A 24,401-nucleotide genomic window follows, 5' to 3' on the forward strand; every position below is an offset into this window, starting at 1 on the left:
CACACTTTTGTGTTTTCAGTTAAGGCCCCCTGGTGGCCAAGTCAAGGATCAGATCAGACCAAAATTGGCTGGTAGAGGTCATCTGACCTAGGGGGTCATGCATAAAACTTCCAAGCTCATAGCCCTACCAGTTAAGAAACGTGCTACAGTTACACTCAAACGGCAAATTTACGCCATTTGACATCTGTGACCTTGAAAAGTAGGTCAAATCAAAAACACGTGCGATATGTACTATTATCTTGCTTGGAGTACCTACGATATAAATTCATCAAAAACGAATCACTAATAAGTGAGATATCACACTATTTAAACCAGACCGAAATTCAGTGTCAAAGGTCATCTGACCTAGGGAGTCATGCATACAAAGTTTTGAGTCCATAGCCCTAGCGGTTAAGAAACGTGCCGCTGTTTTTGGAATAGGATACGGCAGACGACGGACACTGCGCTGTTGTATAGACTCACCCTACCGGTGAGCCAAAAATCCACAGCCAGTGCCTGCGGAGCACCGCGTTCCGGTTCAGGGAGTCCATGGAAATGTAATGTATGGGTTTTTGCCCTCCAGGGACCTTATTCACAAAAGCTCCGTAGCAACATACGGTACCGTAAGGCCACTGTAAGGCCCCCGTAGCGACTTACGCCCATTTCACAAACCAACCGCAAAGTAACGGTCCCGTAAAAACCGACCGTAAATTTGCCAAATATTACGGGAACTTCAAACCTCCTGTAAATTGTTACGGAGCTTCCGTAGAGCAGACCGAGAGAGTCATGGCGGTCGCGTTTCTTCTTGCTGATCAAGAAAATCGGCGGGCGAGACGCCGAGAACGCATTTTTCGGGATCGAATGCAACCACTGGATTACTATGACGATGTGGATTTGATGAAACGTTATCGGATGCCTAGACACGTGCTGACTGAAGTCATAGACTTGATTCGTGCTGACGTTGAACACCCTACTCAACGATCGCATGCCATCCCTGCTACCTTGCAGATTCTCACTGCTATACGGTTTTTTGCGACTGGTTCCTTTCAGTTAGCAACAGCTGACATGTGCGGTAGCATCAGCCAACCATCCACTTCCAGGATTGTGACAAGGGTAGCCACCGCACTTCAGAGGATTTCGCCAAATATCATTGCATTTCCACGGGAACGAGAAAGAAGGAACCTTATTAAGGAGGGCTTTTATAATGAGCGCCGTAGAATACCCAGCGTTCTGGGATGTCTAGATGGATCCCTTGTTCAGATCAAACGGCCGTCCCAAGATGAAGCTGCATACGTATGTCGACACAATTACCATGCAATTAACGTTCAGGGAGTCTGCTCACATGACAAAAAGTTCACGAATATTATGGCGCAGTGGCCAGGCTCCACACATGATTCATTCATGTGGACACATTCGCACCTTAACAGGGAGCTGGCAAATGACCCTCATCGTGACGGACATCTTCTGGGCGACTCTGCATACCCTTTGCGCCCATGGGTACTCACGCCTATACAGAATCCCGCGGATGATGCAGAAAGACAGTACAAAATCCACCATAGAAGGATTAGACAGGCAATCGAAGGTACTTTCGGCCGATGGAAGGTCAGATGGCAGTGTTTGCACGCAGAAGGTGAGTTTCAGTCTATTGGACAGAATTTCCTTTCAGCACAGCTTTGAAGAGGGAAAATGGGCAATAGGCCCTTTCCGGCTTTGGATTTGTTCAGGCCCTATCCATTTTCTAAGAAAAAGTAATCGGGACCGACTGAGTGAAATACTCCTGTACTGGGAGTTTCCAGCAACACCTTTTGCAAGGACACTTCCCAAAATACCATCGAAGTCAACCTATTCAACATGAAGAAAATGCCGAGATTGGAAATGTGTCTGCAACATCCCCATGTTACAGTTTGTTCCCAACGTTTTTCAATTTATTTTCAGGAGGAATCCTCAAACTCCGCCCTGAGCGGTGCTGCAGGGTAATCATCGCAACTGCAGTGCTTCACAACATCTGCGAGGAGCATGGTATACCACTTCCACCTGGTGTACAGCCCATGATTGGAAACAATCCAGACCTAGACGATAATCGTCCTGTCATGGCTGATGATGCCGATGGGACCGTTGCTCGAGCAAGGATAATAAGAGAGCATTTCTGGAACTAAACACTTTATTAACGGATCAGTGACTGATTTTCAAATCAAGGACACATAAGAGCAGTGAAAGGGGACTACCTGTCCCACGCTAATCTGCCAGTCAACTAGTTTTTGTCCTTTGTCCTCACTAAAATTGATTAGTTTTTAAAATAGTTAAGAAACCTCACCTTTACGAGAACGTTGACGTTAATTACGCATTCTGATGGCTGAACAAAGCAACCCCTTGAATTTCACAGTTCAATCAATAAAATCTATACTATTAAAAGAATGGACTTCCGTTTGAATGTCTGCACCTGTGCTCATCAAACTCTATACCAAAATGTCAACCATGTACCCACAGCTGAAACCTCCCTATACGAACTGGAACAAATGCAATTCAGCATGATTTTGAGGTGGAATTCTTTCGATATGAACATGTGTCCATAAATGGTCACATCTGCATGGATTCAAAAATATTTTTAGCAGTATTGAAAGACGCGTTGCGGGTTGCGTAGGGTTCTTTTCTGCCGCAAACGTTAAAACTGTACTGCTGCTGGACCGCTGGAGATCCAACTTTTCGCGTTCAATTTGAACGAGCTCTTCGAGAAGGGATGCAGTTTTCACTTCAATTTGAAGTCGCTTTTTATCGACCTCCAACCTCTCCTTCTCAATTGACAACAGGTCACAGGTCACATTGGTCGCAGTGGGAGCAGGGCTTCGCGTCCTTGAGGTAGGCTGAGACGAAGGTGAAGAAGTACCTGGAACACTTTTATCTTCCAAGTGTTCCGAGAACAACGAATTCCGCCCACGTTTTCGAGATTGGGCAACTGCTGCTGAAGTATTTGGAACACTTGCATCTTCGACATGTTCCGAGAAAGGAGAATTCGAACGTCGTCGAAATGCGCCAAAACTGAAGGGAATTTCTTTCTCTGGGCCTAGGTCATCAAGCTCTTCCACATCAGACTGCTCTTGGTCACTCAATGGAGTTGAGATAGTGGCCGGCGCTGAAACTCTCTGAAACGAAAATGGCAGGCCCTTTCTAAAGGAATTGGCAAACAAACACATTTATTTCCATCTAAAGAAAACTTATACAATATGCATCCGTTGATACTGCACTCTAAATATTACTTCAATATCTCACTCTAACATCCTCCATTTGACTGGAAAGAAAGATGTTTGATTGATTTCTCCTTTGTAGATATATCTGAAAAATATTTTAGAAATTCATCTTGAACCTACCATTGGGTGAACATTGGTTAGTGCCAATTTTAATTGAATGGCTCATAACAGTAATTAATTTCAATCATTAGATTGAATTTTAAATTGTTTTCTCTGTTCGTTTTGCTCAAAATTTATTGAAATTATACGACAGTTGAGTTCCTTTGAGGAAATAATGCCTTTAGTAGACTAACCTTGGATTGTTTTGGTGTGGGTTCTACATGTACTTGAGAGTGAGTTGGGTTAGCCGTATCATAGCCTCCTTTAATCCCAAAAACTTTAGTCGTTCCCAAGAGACCAATAACTCTCCGGTCAATATCTGACAAATCTTCAGTTCTACGAGGCTCATTCCCTGTCTTAGCGTCCTCTGCCCTATCTTTGTTCGCCCGTTTCTTGGCCCGAGTCTTTAAAAATCATCCCACCTTTTTTTCATGTCATCGATATCTCTCTGGCATGGTGAAATTGCATTCACTCTCTGACAAATATCCTTCCAATACTTTTTTTTGCGCTCGTTTGTGACACTGTCAGAAAATTTCGAAGAGATTACTTCATAATGTTCTTCAATTAGCTCCAAAAGCCGGCGAGTTTCGTTTTCTGTAAAGTTCGGTTTTCTCTTTCTTTTCTCAGACATTACGGCTGTTGTATCCCTGCCAGGGGTGTTAGTGAATACGCATTAAATGGAACGAAGTACATGTAGTAGAATGTTCACTGCAATCGCCTTGCGACTTTCCGAAAGAACGGTCATCTCTTTACATAACAATCGCTGCGCGTAATGTTGGTATCGGCATTGAAGAATGCATGCGGGCCTTTCCAGGAACGATGATTTCCCGGAATGCGTAACTTTGCGGAGATCCTTAGTAATAAGGATGGTCTACGGAACGTTTTGTGAATAAAGCGTAACGTAAATCTTACGGTATCGCAGGAGGTCCGTAACTAAAGGTTACGGATGCGCAAGTTACGGATCTTTTGTGAATAAGGTCCCAGGTCCCAACCCAATGACAACGCGATATATATCCTTTATATTCTTTATTTCCTCTTGCTTCCTTTTCTCGGTCTATATTCGACCAGAGCCAAGGCTAATCTCCCTCTCTACAGAAAGTACCCCTTGGTATTCGTTAGATATATGAGATGAGTTCGTGTAGAAGGAGTATAATAAATTTCGCCATAGTTTGCAATATATACACCCGGGAAAAGTATATTAGCCCTGGTGGTGGAGAGGTGATTCATTTTTTGACAGTAGTATTTTTTTGGTGCATAACTAGAGAGGTGAACTATAGTTGACACAACTTTTATAGAGAGGTGAACTTTCTTCCATTAGATTGACTTCTGAAAGTGAGGAAATGCAATTTAGACCATATTGTATAATTCGGCGGACGAAAAGCAAAAACTTATAGACCAGATTAAATTCTGATCCAGTCATTAATCTACCAGATCAAATACATATTTTGCAAATGCCACTATAGTTTTCACAAGATAGTTAGATTTGATGTTGCGAATGTCTACTAGAATAAACTTCTGTTCATTTTAATTGTAAAATATGTCACCTTGTTTTAAAAAAATAGCCTCTGAGCTTGGCGTTGGCCTAAGTTTTACCACCTTTAAAAAACGCCCAATTGCACAGTGGACACGTGTTCTGATTGCTTTCCGTTGGGTCATTAGTGTGGTTATATATACTTAAAATATGTAATGATTTTGATTAAGCTGATTACCAAATACTTTTTTTCTTTCACTATCTTTTTATTTTCACGAAAATGAAAAGAGTAAAGAGTTGGTGGTAAAGAGTTGGTGGTTTTATATGAATAGTATACATGTCGTCACCCAATCGAATACATGGTACTAGTCAATGAATTATCATTTAAAGCATCATTAACGAGCTGGAGGCTTCTGTAGATTGACGTAAGGAGTTTTCGAAAATCCCCCAAAACGTCAACGTGAACGCCTATCCCATTGTTCGACATAGTTATCGCGTAATCGGGAGGTCGAACAGTGGGATAGGCGTTCAAGTTGGCATTTCGGGGGATTTACGAAAACTCCCAAAACCTCCACCTCGCGGAGAGTTCACTATTTGTAAAGGATTGAATAGACATTGATCGTTGATCGTTGACCGTTGATTAAAAAAACGAATATGCGTGTGCTTTGGACACATCCTCGGCGACATCTATCGTCACGCTAGGAAGTATTGGGAGAGAGACGGGACCAATGTACTTAACCGTATGGCAAACAAATAGGTCCCGCATTCCCCCGAAAAACTCCTCAAATATCATCAAAACTCCACAAATATCCTTAAAATATCCACAACTATCCAAAACTCCCAAAACTCCCAAAACAAGTAATCTCAAGAAATCTCAGCCTCAGAACCTACGTGAAGACAAAGATTCACAGGGGCATGTGCCCCGAGGGTAAGAAGCTGCGCAACCTTAACTTGTGTTGGGCTGCAATTTAGTATCACCATCTTCATTATTGTCATTCTGGCCAAGGCCTAAAATCGTCTGTCTAAAAGGAAAAGCGAGGCAATAAATCACACAAAGAGACATATTACAATCTATCAAATAACTGCATCGGCCAGCATTCACAATAAAAAGCCTGATTAAGATTATGCAATGAACTTTTGGTCCATATTATAGATTATAATGTGTGGTAGACGACATTCCAATACGTTAGCATTTGTTTAGCTCCCACATACCTCTTATGCAGACTTGTTTAAGCAAATGAGGGCGTAATACCGGGTCGATTAAAATTTAGTTGCAAGATACATTCCCCAAAGGGGAGAAATTCACATACACACATCACTAATCTGGGGATACGAACAGTGTTAGTTTATCACTGTCCACTATGGTTACCAAAGCGGCTAACAGACGACAGTAAATAAATTGAGAGCACAGGCAGATTTAAGGGTTGACCATATATAGGTACCGCTATTTTAGCTAGAACTTGAAATCATAAAGCTTTTAGAACTCCTTCAAAAAGTAGTGAATACTTATTTCAAGGGTGGGAGTATGTTCTTTGTTTTCCAGAGAACGGCCTCCTGCCCTTGAAATGAGCATTCAATTCATTTGGGAAGAGTTCTAATTGCTTTAGGTTTCGGAGGTCAAGCCAAAATGGCGGTACTTCTGGTCAACCCTTAAGGTCGATCTATACCCATGCGTGGCGCAAAACTTCCCAACTTCAACTAGTGATAATTCATTGATAACAATGATTCCAAAAAAATTATGGTACGGTACGTTACGCATGAAGCATCTAAGTGAACTTTCCCCCTAAATAACTTGATCATATCTCTGGATTACCCAAAAAATGACTTTTTTGGGAAGGTCAAAAAATCACCTTGATCAATATATGTCAACATGCTATGTCGCATCGAAGCACACTCTGTTGGAAAGGACGCAGCCATTCTTACCGCATGTCCGTATAACCGCCGATTATTAAAAAATAATAATAATAATGCATATAATTAACAGTGTATCAATCAACAATGTCTTATAGAGCGCCAAACTCCAGGTAAACCTGCTCAAGGCGCTACCTCCCCACCAAGAAATGCTTCCTCGAACAGCCAGGATTTTAGGAGTCGTTTAAAAGCAAGCAGCGCGTCCGCCCCCCTGATGTGCTCCGGTAGGGCATTCCACAACCGGGGACCACATGATGAGAAGCAGCGGTCACCGAATCCTGTCTTTGTCCGCATACACGCCAATGACGTGTCATTAGATGACATGGTGACACGCCGCCTCTCAACATGTTTGAGGCTCAGGTATGCAGGTGCATAACCCCGGACCACCTTGAAACACATCAGGAGGACCTTGAAAATGACACGCTGCTTCACCGGGAGCCAGTGAAGAGACCTAAGAACCGGTGAGATGTGGTCATACTTTCTCGTCCCGGTCAAGATCCTGGCTGCCCGGTTCTGGAGTCTCTGGAGGGGAGCCAGCGCCTTGTCAGGGAGACCGTAGAGAATCCCATTATTGGAGTCAAGGCGTGACATGACAAAGGCATGGATAAGCCTCTCGATGCTACTTGTGTCGAGAATTTTTTTAATTCGGCTTATCTTATACAAGGCAGCATTTACATTCTTGCAAATCGCCTTGATTTGCTCCTGCATTGTCATGCCCTCATCCAGCCACACCCCGAGATCCCGAACACTGTTTGACTTTGCAACCCATTGCTGTCCCACAGTGATACCTTCCACAGAACCAGTCCTGCGCGACGAAACAAAGTTCAGCATGTCTGTCTTTGGGGCATTCAAGGAAAGTTTGTTCACAACCAGCCACTTCTCTATGCTGGCAATGCACTGCTCTGTATTCGAGATCGCAATATCTCTCTCATCTCCTGAGCCACAAGGAAAAAAGTTCATGAGCTGGTTATCGTCAGCATAAAGTTGAAAAGGCACTTCCCACGACCGCATGATATCCCCAAGGGGTAGAGTATACACAGTGAAAAGTATAGGCCCTAACACAGATCCTTGAGGCACACCATAGGAAAGAGGGGACCAAGCCGACTTTGACCCATCGACCACCACACACTGTTCCCGTCCAGTGAGGTAGGAGGAGAACCACTCCAAAGCTTTTCCGGAAAGGCCAATGCGGCTCGACAGTCTACTGATGAGGATGTGGTGGTCGACAGTATCAAAGGCGGATGACAAGTCGAGCAGAACAAGAGCACCCTCGTTCCCTACATCCATGGCCTTGAGGATATCATTGCACACCTTCAAAAGTACAGTCTCAGTGCTATGTCCTTTTCGATATGCTGACTGGTTCACATCGAGCATATTATAGCGTGACATGTGTTCATTTAGCCGTGACGCAACAATCCTTTCAATGAGTTTTGAAAGGTAGGCCAGGTTGGAAACCGGGCGGTAGTTGCTGAACACATTCTTGTCCAAGGAAGGCTTCTTCAACAGTGGTTTGACCATTGCACACTTTAGGTTTGATGATACCTGGCCACACTCAAGAGACTTGTTTACTATATGCGTGATGGCAGGCAGCAAAGCGTCCAGGAATTTCTTTAACAACCAGGTTGGCACTGGATCAATCGTGCAGCTTTTAGCCGGCAAGGACAATACCAGTCTTTTGATCTCATCCATGGTAGCCGGTCTGAAACAGTCCAGATTGCCAGCCGTTGGCATACTGTGAACACTAGTAACAGGTTCATCACATGAACTGTCCAGCTCGCGACGGATTTTTGAAATCTTCTCCAAGAAGAAGTTGCTGAACTCGTTCGCAATAGGTGTATAGCATTTACTCTACATAATTTCTCTATTTCGGAAATTTCGCAGAAATCTACTTGAAAAACCCAAAATCCTCGGTTATACGGACAAGCTCCAGTCGGTTAACAGCACATTTCCATTTTCAAAATTTGAAAAATATTTTATAAAAGTGGAGAAAAACTGCTTGACATTTTGAAATTTTATCATTCACGTCAGTTTGTTTACTATTTACAACACGAGCCCACTAGAGTGCGATTTGAAATATTATGCGCAAATCAGCGGACCACTCGAGCGCTGACTCTGCCTAGAATCGGCGAACAGAGTCTAGGCAATTATGATTCATTATGTTACCCTCCAATGGGTAGCTTGGAATGTGCTTGCCTTGGGGAAACCCCTTGACTGTAGATCAACCATTTCCTGTTCTATATGGCACCCAACGTAGATTTGCTGGTTTGTATTTCCAGATGATACCTCAAACAGATCTTTTAATAGTTTTATATTGATGAACCAGTGAAATCGGTGTTTTTGTAGCCCTACGCCCAATTAAGGGTACAAATTGCGCATATACGAGAAACTCCCACTTATCATATCGTTTCGTACAGACCTAACACTTTCTAAGTTCACATTTGGTCATTCATAGTAGCGGGCGGGTGAATATGACTATTACGTGTAGGGCTACCAGTCTTTTTATGTACGCGCGCATTACCGTACCTGAGTTCACCAAAGACAGGTTTCAGTCAGCTTTGCTTTGCAGAGAGTTGACAGCACGGATGAGAATACTAGGGCTGATGCGAGTTTTGGTCTTTTACGAATGCTTGGCCACGCATGGGAGCGCATCGAGCCCGAAGCTATACTGATAGCTTTGCGTGTCAGTCGTTTAGTTGTAGAAAACGTAGAGATTAATGACTTGTGAATCGAGGAAGAGGACAATGTAGAAGGTTTATAGTTTTTTTCAGAGCCTGCAGATGATTACTGAATTGAATGTAGAAATAATGTAGAAATGCATTACAATCAATAGCGATTTAATCGGTGTTGTTGATTCACTTGCATAGGTGATCCCTAGAATCATGTCAGTTGGAGTTGTGCGTTGAATTTGTGGCTCGGATTGTGAAGTGATGGCAAAACGAATATTAGTGCAAGATGCATCAATCTGTTAGTAACGATGTCTAGTTGTGTCTAATAAGATAAAAAGTGAGCATAAGTGTCCACAATTGTGTGTTTTCACACTTTTGAAAATCAGACCTCGAGGCAGGCTGCAGCTGTGTACAATGCTTCTGTACATACCTTTATTGGTGGGATAACAAAATGTCTTCCTATGGCGAGAGTAGAATTTTTTTGTGCGGATTTTGGGAACGTGGTAACTTACGTACGGGGGTGCACCACGATGCACACGAATTGAGTAAAATATTCGCGTTTTAGTCTCTGACAACACCGTCCGCCATGTTTTCTGCTTGATCACAGGTTTGAGAAAATTATGCGATGGCATTGGTCAATCGTGTCAAGCAAGTCTTTAAAATAAAGTGTTAAACATTATTTGAATAATAAATATTATTTACTAATGTTAGTTTTGTCTAAAAAAACTGATTAAAAAGCCATGATTCATTTCGATCTTTGGAGTCGCCTGTGAGCGCTTTCCGAGTGCGTGTGATTTGGGCAGAGGGTATGTCTTCAGGTGCAAGCTGGGGTCCAGGTGGTAAATTTGTATGTTTCGTATGCGCGTTTGCAGGCAAGATGGACGATTATTCAGGCTGGGAACGATATCGCACATGTTGCCGCATCTTTTGTTTTCCGTTCAGCCACTGCAACCGCGACCACGTTTGGAATCTAAATCGGTGAGTTTTTCTACATCATTGAATGTAAAGTAATGTTTACAGTTCCAACGATGATGAAGCTTATAAACCATAGAAAGTAGTTAAGCTGTTTTGCAAGGAAATATGTTTGTTCATCGCGAGATCTGAGGCTCTTCCTTTCCAAGCATCCAGCTCGGAGTGGTTCGGCCATGACGGCGTCGCTTCAATCTACACCGTGTTTGTAATACACTAGCCCTACATCATGACATGCACTACAGCCAGCCATGAACGAACAACAGCCAGCCAGGCTAAAAATGATGGCGCGTCATTCTAATCTAGGCTTTGGTCATGTAACATACTGGTCACTTTCAAATAGGCCTTGTGTCGTTGTGGCCTGAAGTGGCCCATGATTGATTGAAGAGCAGTGACAGTGTTATTTTCCCAATTTTTTGGCCAGCCGCGGCGCAACCTTTTTGGCCTGACATGGTCTTAGAAGTGGATGGAAGATCAGTGGCATAGATAACATCACGCCACCACGAAGTACTTCTTTCCAGACTAAAATCGGAGTCGCTAACTGAAATTGGAGTAATCCCGTAATGCTATAGAGCCTAGGGGCGTAATGCAATCAGTATCAGTAGCTATCAATAGAACCAATAGAACGACACATGTACATATGATTCACTAGCATCACTCGCATATAATTTGAACTCGTTATTGCTAAATACGGAATCAAAACTTCCTTGTGGCAAGCATCAGCAGTATAACATCTTTCAGTTCAGGTTAGCAGGGTACTAACTATAATTTTTCTTATTCTTTGCAGTTCTTGTTCATTAAATGTTCATCACTACGACACTACTACAACACTACGATACTAAATCAGCCATGCCTCCCAGGAAAGCCACAAAATTATCTAATACTTCTCAATCAGCACAGTCACTCAGGTAAATCATCAATGGGTAGAACTAGTTCAGTAAAATGATGCTGTGCTAGTCCCACTTTCGTAAAAAAAGTCCCAGTTTCATATAAAAAGGGTTATATAACTATTAAAGCCTATGTATGAGTATGACGTGTTCTGAGTGTGGGCCTTTCTTTATTTGGGCTGTGTGAAACGGTCCATTGTGTCATATAAAGGCCTTTGGCTACATTATTCCTGAGCACACCGTGATAAGGCTGAAAGTAAACCTCTGATTACGCCATTTGTTCTTTTTCTTTGCAGGTTTTTGCAAATCATCATCATTCTTCATTGCCATCATTTCAAAACAAGGTTAGTATTGTGTTTCAACTGGTACAAATGGTGACACACAGTAAAGTTTATGTATGAGTATGACATTGTCAAAAGACGGCTTAGGCATTCAGATGTGTTCTGAACGGTCCATAGTGTCATAGGCCAGCGGCTACATTATTCCTGAGCAGTTGATACCGTGGTGGTATTGTTTACTACATTCTACGCCATGAAGGCTGATACAAACCTCTGATCATGCCGTTTCTTTTTTTGCAGGTTTTGCTATCTTATGATCATCCTCACAATCATCATTCTTCATTGCCAGTACATTCATATTGTGAACAGTTATGAATGTATTTGAGAACTGCCACATCATGTGATATCCACAATAATTCAAACCTAGTCAACATAATTATCGCTCATTTGTATAACCCACTCTGCCACCCATTGTCGTCATTGAGGTTTCATCATATCATGGTAACTCACAACTTCCATTTTGTCACTTAGTCCTCAATGATACAATGTAGTCACTTACTATGTGCATAGTTAGAAATGATATATTATTTTTACCCAAGATCTCATGAATTCACAATCTTGTGAACATTGTATAAGCCAAATGCCTGCCATTGTTGTCATTTTCAAACAGTCATAATATCAAATTTGCTCTTACTTGTTAAAAATGAATATGTATATGCAATTATGTTCCTCTCCTTTAACATCAGTAGATTTTAATAAAGCTCAAATCGTTCATATTGATATCCCATCTTAACTCTTCTTCCTTGAATTCCTCACAATAAATGTACATTGACAAGAACAGCTTCGTGAACCGAAATGATTCTCCATTGATTTAAGTGCCAAAATTCACAACCTTGCTTGCATCGAACGATCTCGCCAATAGTAGCAAGCAACCTCTATTGCATTGCCCTGAAATGAACATTTCCATGATCAGGAAAACTCCCAGACTACAGCCTCTAGATTGTGACTATTACCTGAAGGACACATTTTCCTACAAAAGTGTGGACAATTCTGTCCTGGGCACGAGTCCTCCGTTTCAAAGAAAAGACAACACCATGAGATAGCCAGGGTGTCTTTCGACTTTCATCCTTCAACTGAGAATGTCTCCTATCCATGCGAATAACTTCTTTTCTTCCCCAGAAATGACAATTATCACTTTTTAACTAATTGCATGTCACAACCTGTCCACTGCACTTGAAACCATTCTATCCAACAAACTTAAGACAATTTCCCCACAACCACTATCATTTATGTCACAACCTGCCCTCGAACTCCACACAAACAATGTCACAACCTGTGGTACATCAATATTCTGTCCCCTATCAAAACCATTCCATCCCCCAACCTCAAATGAACTTTACTCATACATTTGGACAAAAAATTACCCCCCAAGACTTCACGACTGTGCACTATTATCAGTGTAACGGCCCATAACGCTCTGCGGAGGAAGTTGCTAAATTCGTTCGACGACTCCATATTGAAAATTTCATCCGAGTCGTCACCACATGACGATTGTGACGAGGTCGCGCAGGTGGTAGAGTGAATTGGTAAAACATAGTTTTTGGCAAAATAATTTTATTTCGTTTCATTCTCATTTCATCGTATTGATATAAATCAGTGATTTGATAAGACCAATCCATTCCCAAGTGAATCACAACCGCCGAAGGGCTTGTTTGTTTTGTAATGTTGATTCTACCCAATGCCCAACTAAAAAGATGTGCAATAAAGAAAGTCCTCAATTAAATTGTTTTTATTTTAAAGGACTTTCTTTATTGTTCTTTATGGAAATCTTTGAAGGAAAACTTAGTGAGTCATAGGGCCAGCAGTCAAGACATTGAAATCTATTGCGTTCCTGAACATGATCTATGTAATGGACATGGAATATAGAAGCGGCCACACGACCTTTCAATAGAAAATTATTGCAAACGACCTAATGAGCATAATGAACTCTCATTAAAATGGTTATGGTTTATCCCACTTTCAAAGGCACAAATTCGAACCTATGACAATACTAGTGGCAGTACTACTTAGCAAGTTGTGTAATATTCGGGATATGCCGGTAACAGCTCATCCTCCAGAACATGGTTATTACGTCCTGTTCAATTCATCAGCATTCAAATGACTACACATACCCCCTACAGAAATCGGGACAAATCGGACTCAGAAAATTTGGCCTACGCGCATGAAACGATGTGGTAAGCGGGAGTTTCCCGCATCTACCATATTTCCTAAGTTGTGATTATCATTGCACATGCTGTGTTGTGTAGCATGTAAAACAGAATAGAAAGATGTGATAACAAGCACTTTACGCAAAGTGTTGCAAAACGTGACTTAAAATGCTGTTAAAGGAGGCAGACTGTCTGTTATGGTTACATGTGGACACTGTCATGACAGTCCGCTAGGTTTATGGTTTGACGATTGCCGCCAGTCACACAGGTGCACAGAGGTAACCACAGCGGACAGTCTGCCGTATATTTTTGCATTTTGAGTCACCTCATAACGCGCTTGTTATCACATCTTCCTATTCTAATGTACATGCTACTAAACACAGCCCCTGCAATGATCGACAAGTTGGGCAATTATGGTAGAAATGAGCGCAAATTGTGCCATTAATTAGGCATAGAGCTACAAAAACACTGTATCTACTCATTCGGGACAGCTTGATCAATATAAAACTATTAACAGATGTTTTTAAGCCATCGTTTAGAAATACTAACCAGCAAATCCACGTCGCATGCCATATGGAAAAGGAAATATTCGCGGTTGAATATGCCGGCGCTTTAAATTTCTTTGCTGTCGTCTGCTAGTCGCTTTAGTAACCATAGGCGACAGTGATTTGCTCACACTGTCCGAATTCCCACACTGATCATGACGCAGGGCCATCATGAAATACACCAAAAACTTTCTAGAACGTAATTGAATGAAATGGCCAGGGCCATTGTGCTCCCCTCATGTGGAGAAAAGATGGATGAAGAGCATGGTATTGTGTCATGTAGTGTTAGGTTTGATGTAGGTCCAAGCAATTACAATTTCCCCAAAATGGCCAATTTACAGTAAATTTGACCTCTGTGACCTTGAAAAGTAGGTCAAATCAAAATAGACCCGGGTGACACATTGAATGGTAGTTAGAATTAGATGTACCTCTGATATAAAATTGGTGGCAATCGGGCAAGTAATTAAGGAATAATAGCATTTTGAAAAATTTTGGATTTGGCCCCCTCCCTGGAGGCCAAACGGCAAATCAGATCGCACCAAACTTCGGTACCTTAGATCACCTGACCAAGGGGTACATGTGTACTTAATTTGTGATCAATAGTCATTGCGGTTAAGAAACTTGCCATAGTTACGGCCTGACGGCCAATTTACGCCATTTGACCTCTGTGACCTTGAGAAGTAGGTCAAATTAAAAACCTGTGTGCCATATACTGTATGGTGGTTAGATGTACCCATGATATCAAATTGGTGGCAATCGGGCAAGAAGTTAAGGAATAATCACATTTTTAAGGTTTTTGGATTTTGCCCCCTGGTGGTAAAGTGGTGAATCATATTGGACCGAACTTCGGTCCCTGAGATCACCTGACTAAGGGGTACATGTGTACTAAATTTTGGATCAATAGTCATTGCAGTTTAGAAACTTGCCATAGTTACATCCTAACGGCCAATTTTACGCCATTTGGACTCTGTGACCTTGAAAAGTAGGTCAAATCAAAAACCCGTATGATATGTGATGTATCCTTGCTAGGAGTACCTACCATAAATTTGTTATTGAAAACGGATCATTAATAAGAGACATATCACACTTTTTATGTTTTCATCCAGGTGTCATTACATGGGGAAACGTGTACCAAGTTTCAAGTCAGTAGCTCCAGTAGTTACGAAACGTGCCCTGCTAACGGACGACGACGACGGACGACGGACGCCACGCCAAAGCAAAAGCTCACCTCTCTGAGAGGTGAGCTAAAAAGGAGCATGTCCACACATCTCACATTTAGGAACACAAAATAATCGAGCGCAACTCCTCCTATAGAGTCGTCGTATTTATACCCTAGCTAATGCTCACAAGGTAGCTCGCAGGCGGATTTTTTATAGACCCCAACTAATGCTCGCAAGGTAACCGCAAGCAATGCTCGCAACAGATGATATAAATATTACCCCAGCATGCTGCTATTGCTGGTCACAAATGTCTCGCAAGGTATCTTACCCCCAGCAATGAATGACGCAAACACGATCGCCGCAAAGAGAATGGCGAACGAATGACGGGTAGGCCAAGCTATTCATGCGCTCGACGTAACAGATGTCGCCTCGGGTGGTATATGATTTCTGAGCCCAACGAAAAGGGAGAGATTTGGTAACTAAAGGCCGCGCGTCACGTGATTGCGTCGATTTGAACTACATGTAGATTATGTAATCCAAGAGGTTAATAACGTGATACATGTATCTATAATAGTAAATCTACCATTAGCTCTCATAAATGAATTATGAAAACATACGCTCTGAAACTGGAAGGGTTTGCCTGTATTCATCAACATGATTGCATAGTGAATAGAACGTAAAAATTCAAATAGGGCAACAACATGATTATTACAGTCACGAGTCCGGTAATGTTAACTTGTTAAATAAAGAGGTCCCGTGCAGTAAATCAGAGTACATAATTATGTATATAATATACTTCTTTGTATATTTGTATTCGCCAGCCCCGTCAGACTACGGTGATGTATCGAATGCCATTCATATTACGTGTAATGCTTTGTTTAAAAAAACCATACAGATCTGATAGTTTTCATGTTGACCATTGCCGGGAATTAAGGCCAATAGGTCAGATCAAGAAGGGGCCGTGTGGTGTCATCTTGTCACGAAACTTTATGCCTTAACACCAAGAGCCATCGCATTCCACGAAATTGTATACCTAGAGCTGGTTATCGCGTTTAAATGGAGTAACCCGTACCCGGAGCAGAGACATTAGTTGACATGATAATAGTCTGAACTAATTACTATATACTCGAAATTTACCAGCCCACCACAACTCTGATCGCAATCACGATGAAGCTTCTTCAACTTTCGGTACTTTCATTTCTCATGTTCAGAGGTAAGTCGTTTTTATGTACATTACATTTTCTTTTATCGCACTGCTGCAATAATATACATCATTACTAGAGCAGAGTTGCTACTTATTTATAGTTCTATGGGCTATACCTAATGCAAATATAGCCATAACCATAGTCGTCCAGACCTAAACCTAGGTCAAGAAAACGGGAATCAGCGGCCAACTTCAAATTAAAAAATATATTTTTCGAAAACCAAATAAGAAAACAACTAGAGGTGTCCGGCGTTCGCGGGGCAAACCTCGGAGGCTTCCCCGCAGTGTTTTCTTATGCAAATTAGTTATGTAACTGAAAAAAATCAAAATCAGTGTCACGATTTAAGTTTGTGCAACCTTGCATCTATCCGTTGTTGACACCTTGGTGGACACTTTCTTACAGATCATTGAATATTATTTTTTTAAGAAATACATTGCTAATTCTACTTATTTTCTCTGTTTATAATAATATTCACAAATATCGAAATTACCTTCAAATTTATCTCTGTTCCATTTCGAAATTATGTTTCTTTTTAAAATTTCACAACATATTATTATCAAACTTCTCTGTGGACAGTGACGTGCTTTCTTGTAACCTCAATCTCTACTTCCATTTCGAAATCATCCTCCAAATTTCTTGGTGGACAGTTTTCTAAATCTTTCCCTCATTTCTCTGTCGACAGTTCTTTCTCTTAAGAATGTTTCACTATATTATTCATGAAAACATGTCCACAACATTTTCAACTTCGAAGGCATCTTTGGGGATTAACCCCGTCCACAAAATGCCAAATTTTCTCCGTCTAAAAGACATATTTTTGAGTGGACTAAAATGCTCCTTAAACAGTTTATTCCTCAATCTCGAAGCCAAATTGTTTAGCTAGTACACGGAAAATGTCCACAAATGTTTAATTTCCTTATTTCAAAGATACATTGCCCAGTAGACCAAAACATGTCCTCAAAAATATTTTATTTCTCCATCACAGAGCCATTTCTTTGAGGGCAAAAAGCGTTCAAAATGTGAAATTTCTCAGTCTCAAAGACTTAAATTTTTCAGTCATCAAAAAGTTCAATCTCGAAGCCATCTTTTTTCGCGCACCAAATTATGTTCACAAAATGTTTGACATTAATATTTCCTTGCCAAATTACTCAGTGGACCAAAATTACCCCCAAAATTCTAAAAGTTTTTGTCGCTCAAAGCCATATTTTTCAGTGGACTAAAAAGCGTCCTTAAATAGCTAACACTTTTCAATTTCGAACACAACATATTTTTGGTGCACGAAAACATGTCCACAAAATGTTCAATTTCTCTGTCACAAACCCATATTTCTCAGTGGACTAAATAACGTCCTTAGAAACCAAAGAGTGTCATAAAAAAGTGTTTCTCCCCAATTTTTGCCATATTTGTCGAAAAGGTATCCACAAAAGGTTAATTGCTCATTCTCATTCTCATGTTTTTCAATGTTGTCCTCAGAGAGATATCATATGAATCTAGAAACGGAACAAAAAGATGTGATGGCCTTTTGTCCCTTAAGATTTTTGGTTAAAAATTCTATGAGAATATATTTTGTTTAGTTAAATTAACCACAGAATATTAAGGAAAAGAATTTCGAAATGGAAGAAAGATATTTTAAGAATGATGTCTTGTCCACTGAGAGTTTTGCTGGTAATTCGATTCAAAATTTTTTCACTGAAACTGTCCTCAGATAAATTTGGCAAAGGATTTTGAGGAATGTATTTTGATTCTTGAAAACATATTGTTCCGCAGATATATTACGAGAAGGATTTCGACTGTACGATGGAGATTTGAAGATATGTCAACAGAGAGTTGTGTTAGTAATATACGATTTAATAGTTTCAATAAAATCTAACAGTCCACAGAGAAATTTGTGAAAAAATTTTCAGAAATGAAAAGTGAGTGATTTGATGAGAGAAGTTTGTCCACAGATAATTTTTTTCATAATTTAGTTTGATACATTGTATATCATTGAAATTTCACTGTCTACAGTTAAATTTGAAAGAAAGATTTCGAAATGGAAGAGGGATATAATTTTGATTCTTGAAAAAATGAAAGAACTTGTTCACAAATAAATTTGGGAAAGGAATTCTAAATGAAAGACAGATTTGATGAGGGATGACTTGTTTACTTATAATTTGTTCATAAGTTAGTTGCATACCTGACAATTTATTTGTTACACAGAAAAATTTGGAAAGGAAATGCAAAAAGAAATAGCAGAAAGAGATTTGATGAGTGATGTCTTATCCACTTCGAATCTTGTTGATAATACAGATTGATATAATATACTGTCAACAAATAAATTCGGAAAAAGATTTCGAAATGGAAGAGATATTTGGAAACAGTATTTCTTTAGTATTTTTGAAATTTATTGTCCACAGATATATTTTGAAAAAGAATGCGCGTGAGGAAAGAGAGAGAGATCTGATGAGAGATGTCTTGTCCACTGAGAATTTTGTTGATGATAAAGTTTGATTTATCATTGGACTTATTCTGTCCACAGATACATTTTAAACAAGATTTCGAAATCGAGGAGGGAGATTCAGATTGATTAAATGTGTTTAAAATAATCTCTCGAGAGGTTATTGTCCACACAGAAATTTGGAAAAAGAATGCGTGTAAGGAAAGAGAGAGATTTGATGAGAGATGTCTTGTCCACTGCGAATTTTGCTGAAAATATAGTTTGATATATTATTGAACTTATAATGTCCACAGAGAATTTTGGGAAAAGGTTTCGACATGAGAGAGATAACGATTTGATTACAACATATCGGAACTCATTATTGTGCAAATTAGTTATATAACTGAAAAAAAAACCACATGACAACTTCAACATATCACCTGTTATTCCTGAAAGTTTTAGTGCTCTCTGCCAAGCGGTTACGGAGAAGTTGTCCAAATTTGACTAAAATTAGCCATAAAACATTCGATTTCATGCAAATTACATAATCAATGATAAAAAGGACAGTGCCATTTTCATTCATATCCCCCCCCCCCCCAACTGATACGTTTGTCAAATTTCATTGAAGCTCATAACCGTTTGGGCCCAAGAAGTGATGATACGAATAATAATAATAAGAAGAAGAAATATTTTTGGTTGAGTAAAATCAACAGTCTTCCCCAGCTTGTTGGCTGGGGAAGCCTGAATACATTTTTCGAAAACTAAAAAATTAAAACAACTATGGGAGATGTCACAGGTTGGAAGGAAATTTCAATGAAACCAAAATCGCTTGAGCGCTGCGAAGTCACTCAAAACATCTGCTTCGTTTCATCAATTTTTCGTTCGAATAATGATCTATTACCACTGAATTGTTCTACCTCGTCAACACATTGATACGATGTTACTTCATATTGTTTTTCGTTGACAAAAGACCGTGTTGCTTTTCTAATTTCAGGTACTCTAGAGTTAACGGTAACTAATACCATCAGCAATTCAGGTCCACGCCTCGGTGAAACAATAACGCTGAATTGTAACATTGTGAATGGAATCGCTAGTAGTGTTATATGGTACAAGGGCAGCGATTCCAACACAAAGGAGATATATATGTCGCACAATTGTTTAGTGGTTGAAGAAGAGTATAAAGCAAGACTAACAAACGTCAAGTGTGATACGAATGAATATATATTTCAATTAAGTAATGTTGAAATTTCGGACAGCGGGAATTGGACGTGTGAGGCTAATGGAGAGGAGGCCACAACCTTGGAATTGGATGTTTTAGGTAAGTTTGAAAAATATATAAATCAATGCAGAATACATGTACATAATTTTCTTCCAGGAAAAATGAACCGATGAAACGATAACGAGACGTACGTAACAAAAGACCACAACCAGGCTGAGATTACATGTTGGGTAATATTGTTAAGGCTAGGGTTCACCGAAGACACATCTAGTGTGCGCTGCAAACAAAAATATCTATAACAAATTACTCACAAAAGGGTATCTATTTATTTATATGTATGTTTTAGTTCCAACCATTATCTTCCCGATTGCATAGAAAATATCAATTTTTACTGATTAGAATAGAATTAATTAGCTTTTAATTAAAGATCATAATTTGATTTTTGAACAATCCTACAGACTTTACGATGCGACACATCTGTTTCAGATTTGAACTCGATCACACATCGAGGCATGGTGCGTGCAGGTGCTAACAATCCGGGTTTTTTTCCAAAAATACATTCCATTTAATTGGTATCAGCAAATAAATGCCCTAAAAGGCCTCGGTTTACAATTTTCCTGAATATTGCCTATTGCCTATTTCCGTCCAAATATTTCAAAAAAGCGATCGTTGGGATCTGGAATGCACATTTGGCTATATTTTACAAAAATAATTTTTCGAATGCAACCGTCCATAAAAGAGAAGACTTGTAACAAAAATCTGAAATTATCGCGTGCCGACCGCCACTTACAACTTTGTTATTGTATTTCGAGTCATTCCCGCCACTACGTATAGCTGTTCGGATATTCTGTGGTCACTTGCGCGCGTTAACTTGTGGTCAATTGCAAACCCAAAAAGCGCTTGCTGTTGGTGAACCCAAACGTATAGAAAGGGCCACAAACCAGGTTTGATGTATTCGGTATGTCAAAAAAAAGTCAATGCTTACACTGCAAGCATCTCCCTCAAAATTCCAAACTGTAGTAATTCTGGCCGGTTAGTTTCAAGAACATTTTCAAGAATAAATACCTGAATTCGAAGATGCATGCACTTGATTGTAAACGGGGGCACAATGGCTAGCCTCGATTTAGCTGGAGGTAATATAAGGAGTGGTGTTGCGTTACTGGTTCTGCCGTTGGGTTATCCTCACTTTCCATGTCTTGGCTGGTAAAATATTCACGTAGGCGGAGACGGCGAAAGTAGTCCTCCATATCACCGCAAAGCTGAATTTTGTCCAGTTTGGTGGTAGGACAAAAACTCAGACCATGCGATAGAACACTAGATTCCAAATCGGTCAGTTTATGGCTTGATATGTTTACAACTTGATTGTCCTTCTCTGATGTATTCCCAAGGAACGGTGGGGATATTCGTTTCAATTTCTTGTCTTTGCGTGCAAGAGCGGTTTCAATCCTCTGCTTGTAGTGTTGTTTGATAGCATTTTGAAATGGTAGGTGATAAAGCTTGGAAACAATGAAACCTAGGAACCAGTGATGAACCTTGGAATAGTCACTACTAAACCGTGGAATCACTGTGCAAGTACCGCGTGAAATCGGGTGCGTTCCTTCCACGATTTATACCCTCCCAACTGCCGATCTCGTCCCAGCTGACTTCATTGATGGGTGATACTACACAGTGCAGAGGACAGTGTCAAGGGCAGCGTCAAATTGGCCCCGGGCAACCGACACGAGGTAGTCTTTCAGTTCCTGTTGAGGCCTAATCATACATCACAGGCACCATAATCTATACATTTCTGGGTTCGTATGAATCCAGAGATGAAGTCTACGGCATTTTCATTGCATTTAATTCATAAGTGCACCGATGGATTGCGCCACCTTTGACACCACTTGGATCCTGAAAATGTTGTATAATTGACCAAGAAATGGCAGGATGTGTGCGATCTTCAAACGGGCATCAATCGGTTCAAAATGAATGATTTGGGAATTACATTACCACCGACATATGGCCAAATGAATCTTGTTTCTTTATTTGATGTGAAAACATGGGGTCATCTCGGCTATTTTTTAGCTATATGGCCTAGAATTTAGACGAGCATAATTGATACACGCACAACTACGCCCAACCTCGCGTGGCAGATGGAAGGTACGTTATATAGTGAGGTTAAACTGGGGATTGAAACCCGCCTCAAATTGCACAGGAGCTAGGGTCATAAAGTAGCCATATTTGAAATACGATTGACCCATTCAGGAACATGAAAACGGCCTGCGTCTTAAGAACTACTTTTCTCGGGGATGGGGGACAAAACAGACCCCGACCCCACTGTGTAGTGCCACCATAGGTCTTACTAGCCGTCGCGGAGGCCAAGCCTACCTGCCTCCAAAAATGACCCGACGTCATTTCATGCATACCCCTATTCCAACGGCTGTAGACTTGGCAGTACCTTACTCTCACATAAACCTATACATTTCTGAATAGCTTGTCTATTGTAGAATACATCTGGCCAAGTTTAAGCATCGTCTAGATATACAGTCATGCATATACAGATGCAGCACAATGCATGAGACACCTTGTGTGTTATCGCAAATTTGTAAAATTTCACCTCTATGCCTTATAACTTCAAGATTAACAAGGATGGCGAAAAAACATTTTCATACACATCTACTCATCACCTTGAGAAAGCCAACTGACGACTATTTCAATATTTTATACAAAAATAGGCTGTCATTGCAGCTCTTCTTTGAGTTTTTTTGCCCTCGAAATTTTACATGTGCATTGTCACAGGAACCAGTCGATTGAGCTATAAATAGTATGCGAGGCCTGCTCACCGCGTAAGTGCACAGAGGAAACTGGTATTTTCCTCAAATAATCGTCAGAGCTACCCCTTCACAAAAAACATCGGACATTGACATTTGAACAAGCAGCAATTGGGATAGAGTAAGCCCATCTGTATCCATGGTAAGCACTCGAGATTGAGGAACTAGTTTTTTGCGAGGGTACAATCCCGACCTGCTCACCACTTGCTAGTGAGACCATAGCAATTTGTCAGTAGTTCCAGAATCAACCTTTTGGTGGATGATGACGTCATCATGGAATGCACTAGAAATGCGTTGTTATCGTTAAAAAATAAACTTATATTCATGACGGGCCGCAATTGCAAATATCTAATTATTTCTCTTCAATAAAAGCAAAAGTAAGTTTTTGTGATTGTTTTGTATTCCATACACTAGAATAAAACGTTGTTTATTAGAAGAAACATTTTGTATATATAATGCTCTGATAAAGCTCGGTAGATAGGACAAAACATGCACACGGGAATCACTAAAAGATGTGTCCGCTTAGAATTGGTGACATTACGAAAAGATCTCTACATCCCTCGATGTGTACATGAAGATGTACGAAATCGCTCACGGTAAAGGAATTTGTTCACATTTTTCATCTCCAAACCCGGCTAAAAATGTTTGGGAATAAACCTTCTTCTACGTTCTTGTCATGTTTAAGATGTACGGATAAGTGCCAGCCGGTACTGCATGATGTAGTCAATCTTCTTTGTATCACCCTGTATGATCACACCGCTCCGTAGTTCAAATAGGCCCCGTGTGGTGGCGTCGTAAGCGGAGCGCTGATTGGTCCATATCATGGGTGTGTGGTTGGCGTGTCGTCACGTGCATGCCCATATTTGGGAGCTCAGTACTGTACACGCGAGGCGAGGTACGACTTGGTTGTTTTAAAAAATAGATTGTTGAATCGGATATGCCACTGATTTCTAAACTACCGTCAAATATCCGATCTGATCATTTAAAAATAAGCTCCAAATATTGATTCGTAACCACCTTAGGTTCCAATGGCATTATTTCATGTTTAATGTATTTTTAGGACTGTTTCCAAGGTTTATCACTGGTTCCAAGGTTTCACTGTTTCCAAGCTTCATCACCTACCTTTTGAAATGACTCTGTGTTGTTAGCTGAAGTCAATTTCAGAAGGGATTGTTCCTGATTCTGTTTCAGCGACTTCCTCTTGCTGTAGAGGACATGTATAAGATGTTTCCTTAATCTTTCAGAGGTCGGATGCAAAGATCGGTTGAAAATCGTGTGTTGTGAGCAGTTATCTTGATCTTAAGTTTTTAGTTCACCTTTATTTGGTTCACCTTGTTTTT

At 40.5% G+C, this 24,401-nt stretch overlaps 1 protein-coding gene across 1 annotated transcript; it reads left to right on the top strand.

Annotated features, from left to right (window-relative positions):
• Nucleotides 1–765: 765 nt before the first annotated feature.
• Nucleotides 766–2,135, top strand: LOC135502201 (putative nuclease HARBI1). The gene is made up of 2 exons (XM_064794855.1): nt 766–1,609; nt 1,915–2,135. Exons 1-2 carry the CDS (start codon nt 766–768, stop codon nt 2,133–2,135), a joined length of 1,065 nt encoding a protein of 354 aa, XP_064650925.1.
• The last annotated feature ends 22,266 nt before the right edge of the window (nt 2,136–24,401 follow it).

The sequence above is a fragment of the Lineus longissimus genome, chromosome 18, assembly GCF_910592395.1.
Source record: "Lineus longissimus chromosome 18, tnLinLong1.2, whole genome shotgun sequence".
Classification (NCBI taxonomy): domain Eukaryota; kingdom Metazoa; phylum Nemertea; class Pilidiophora; order Heteronemertea; family Lineidae; genus Lineus; species Lineus longissimus.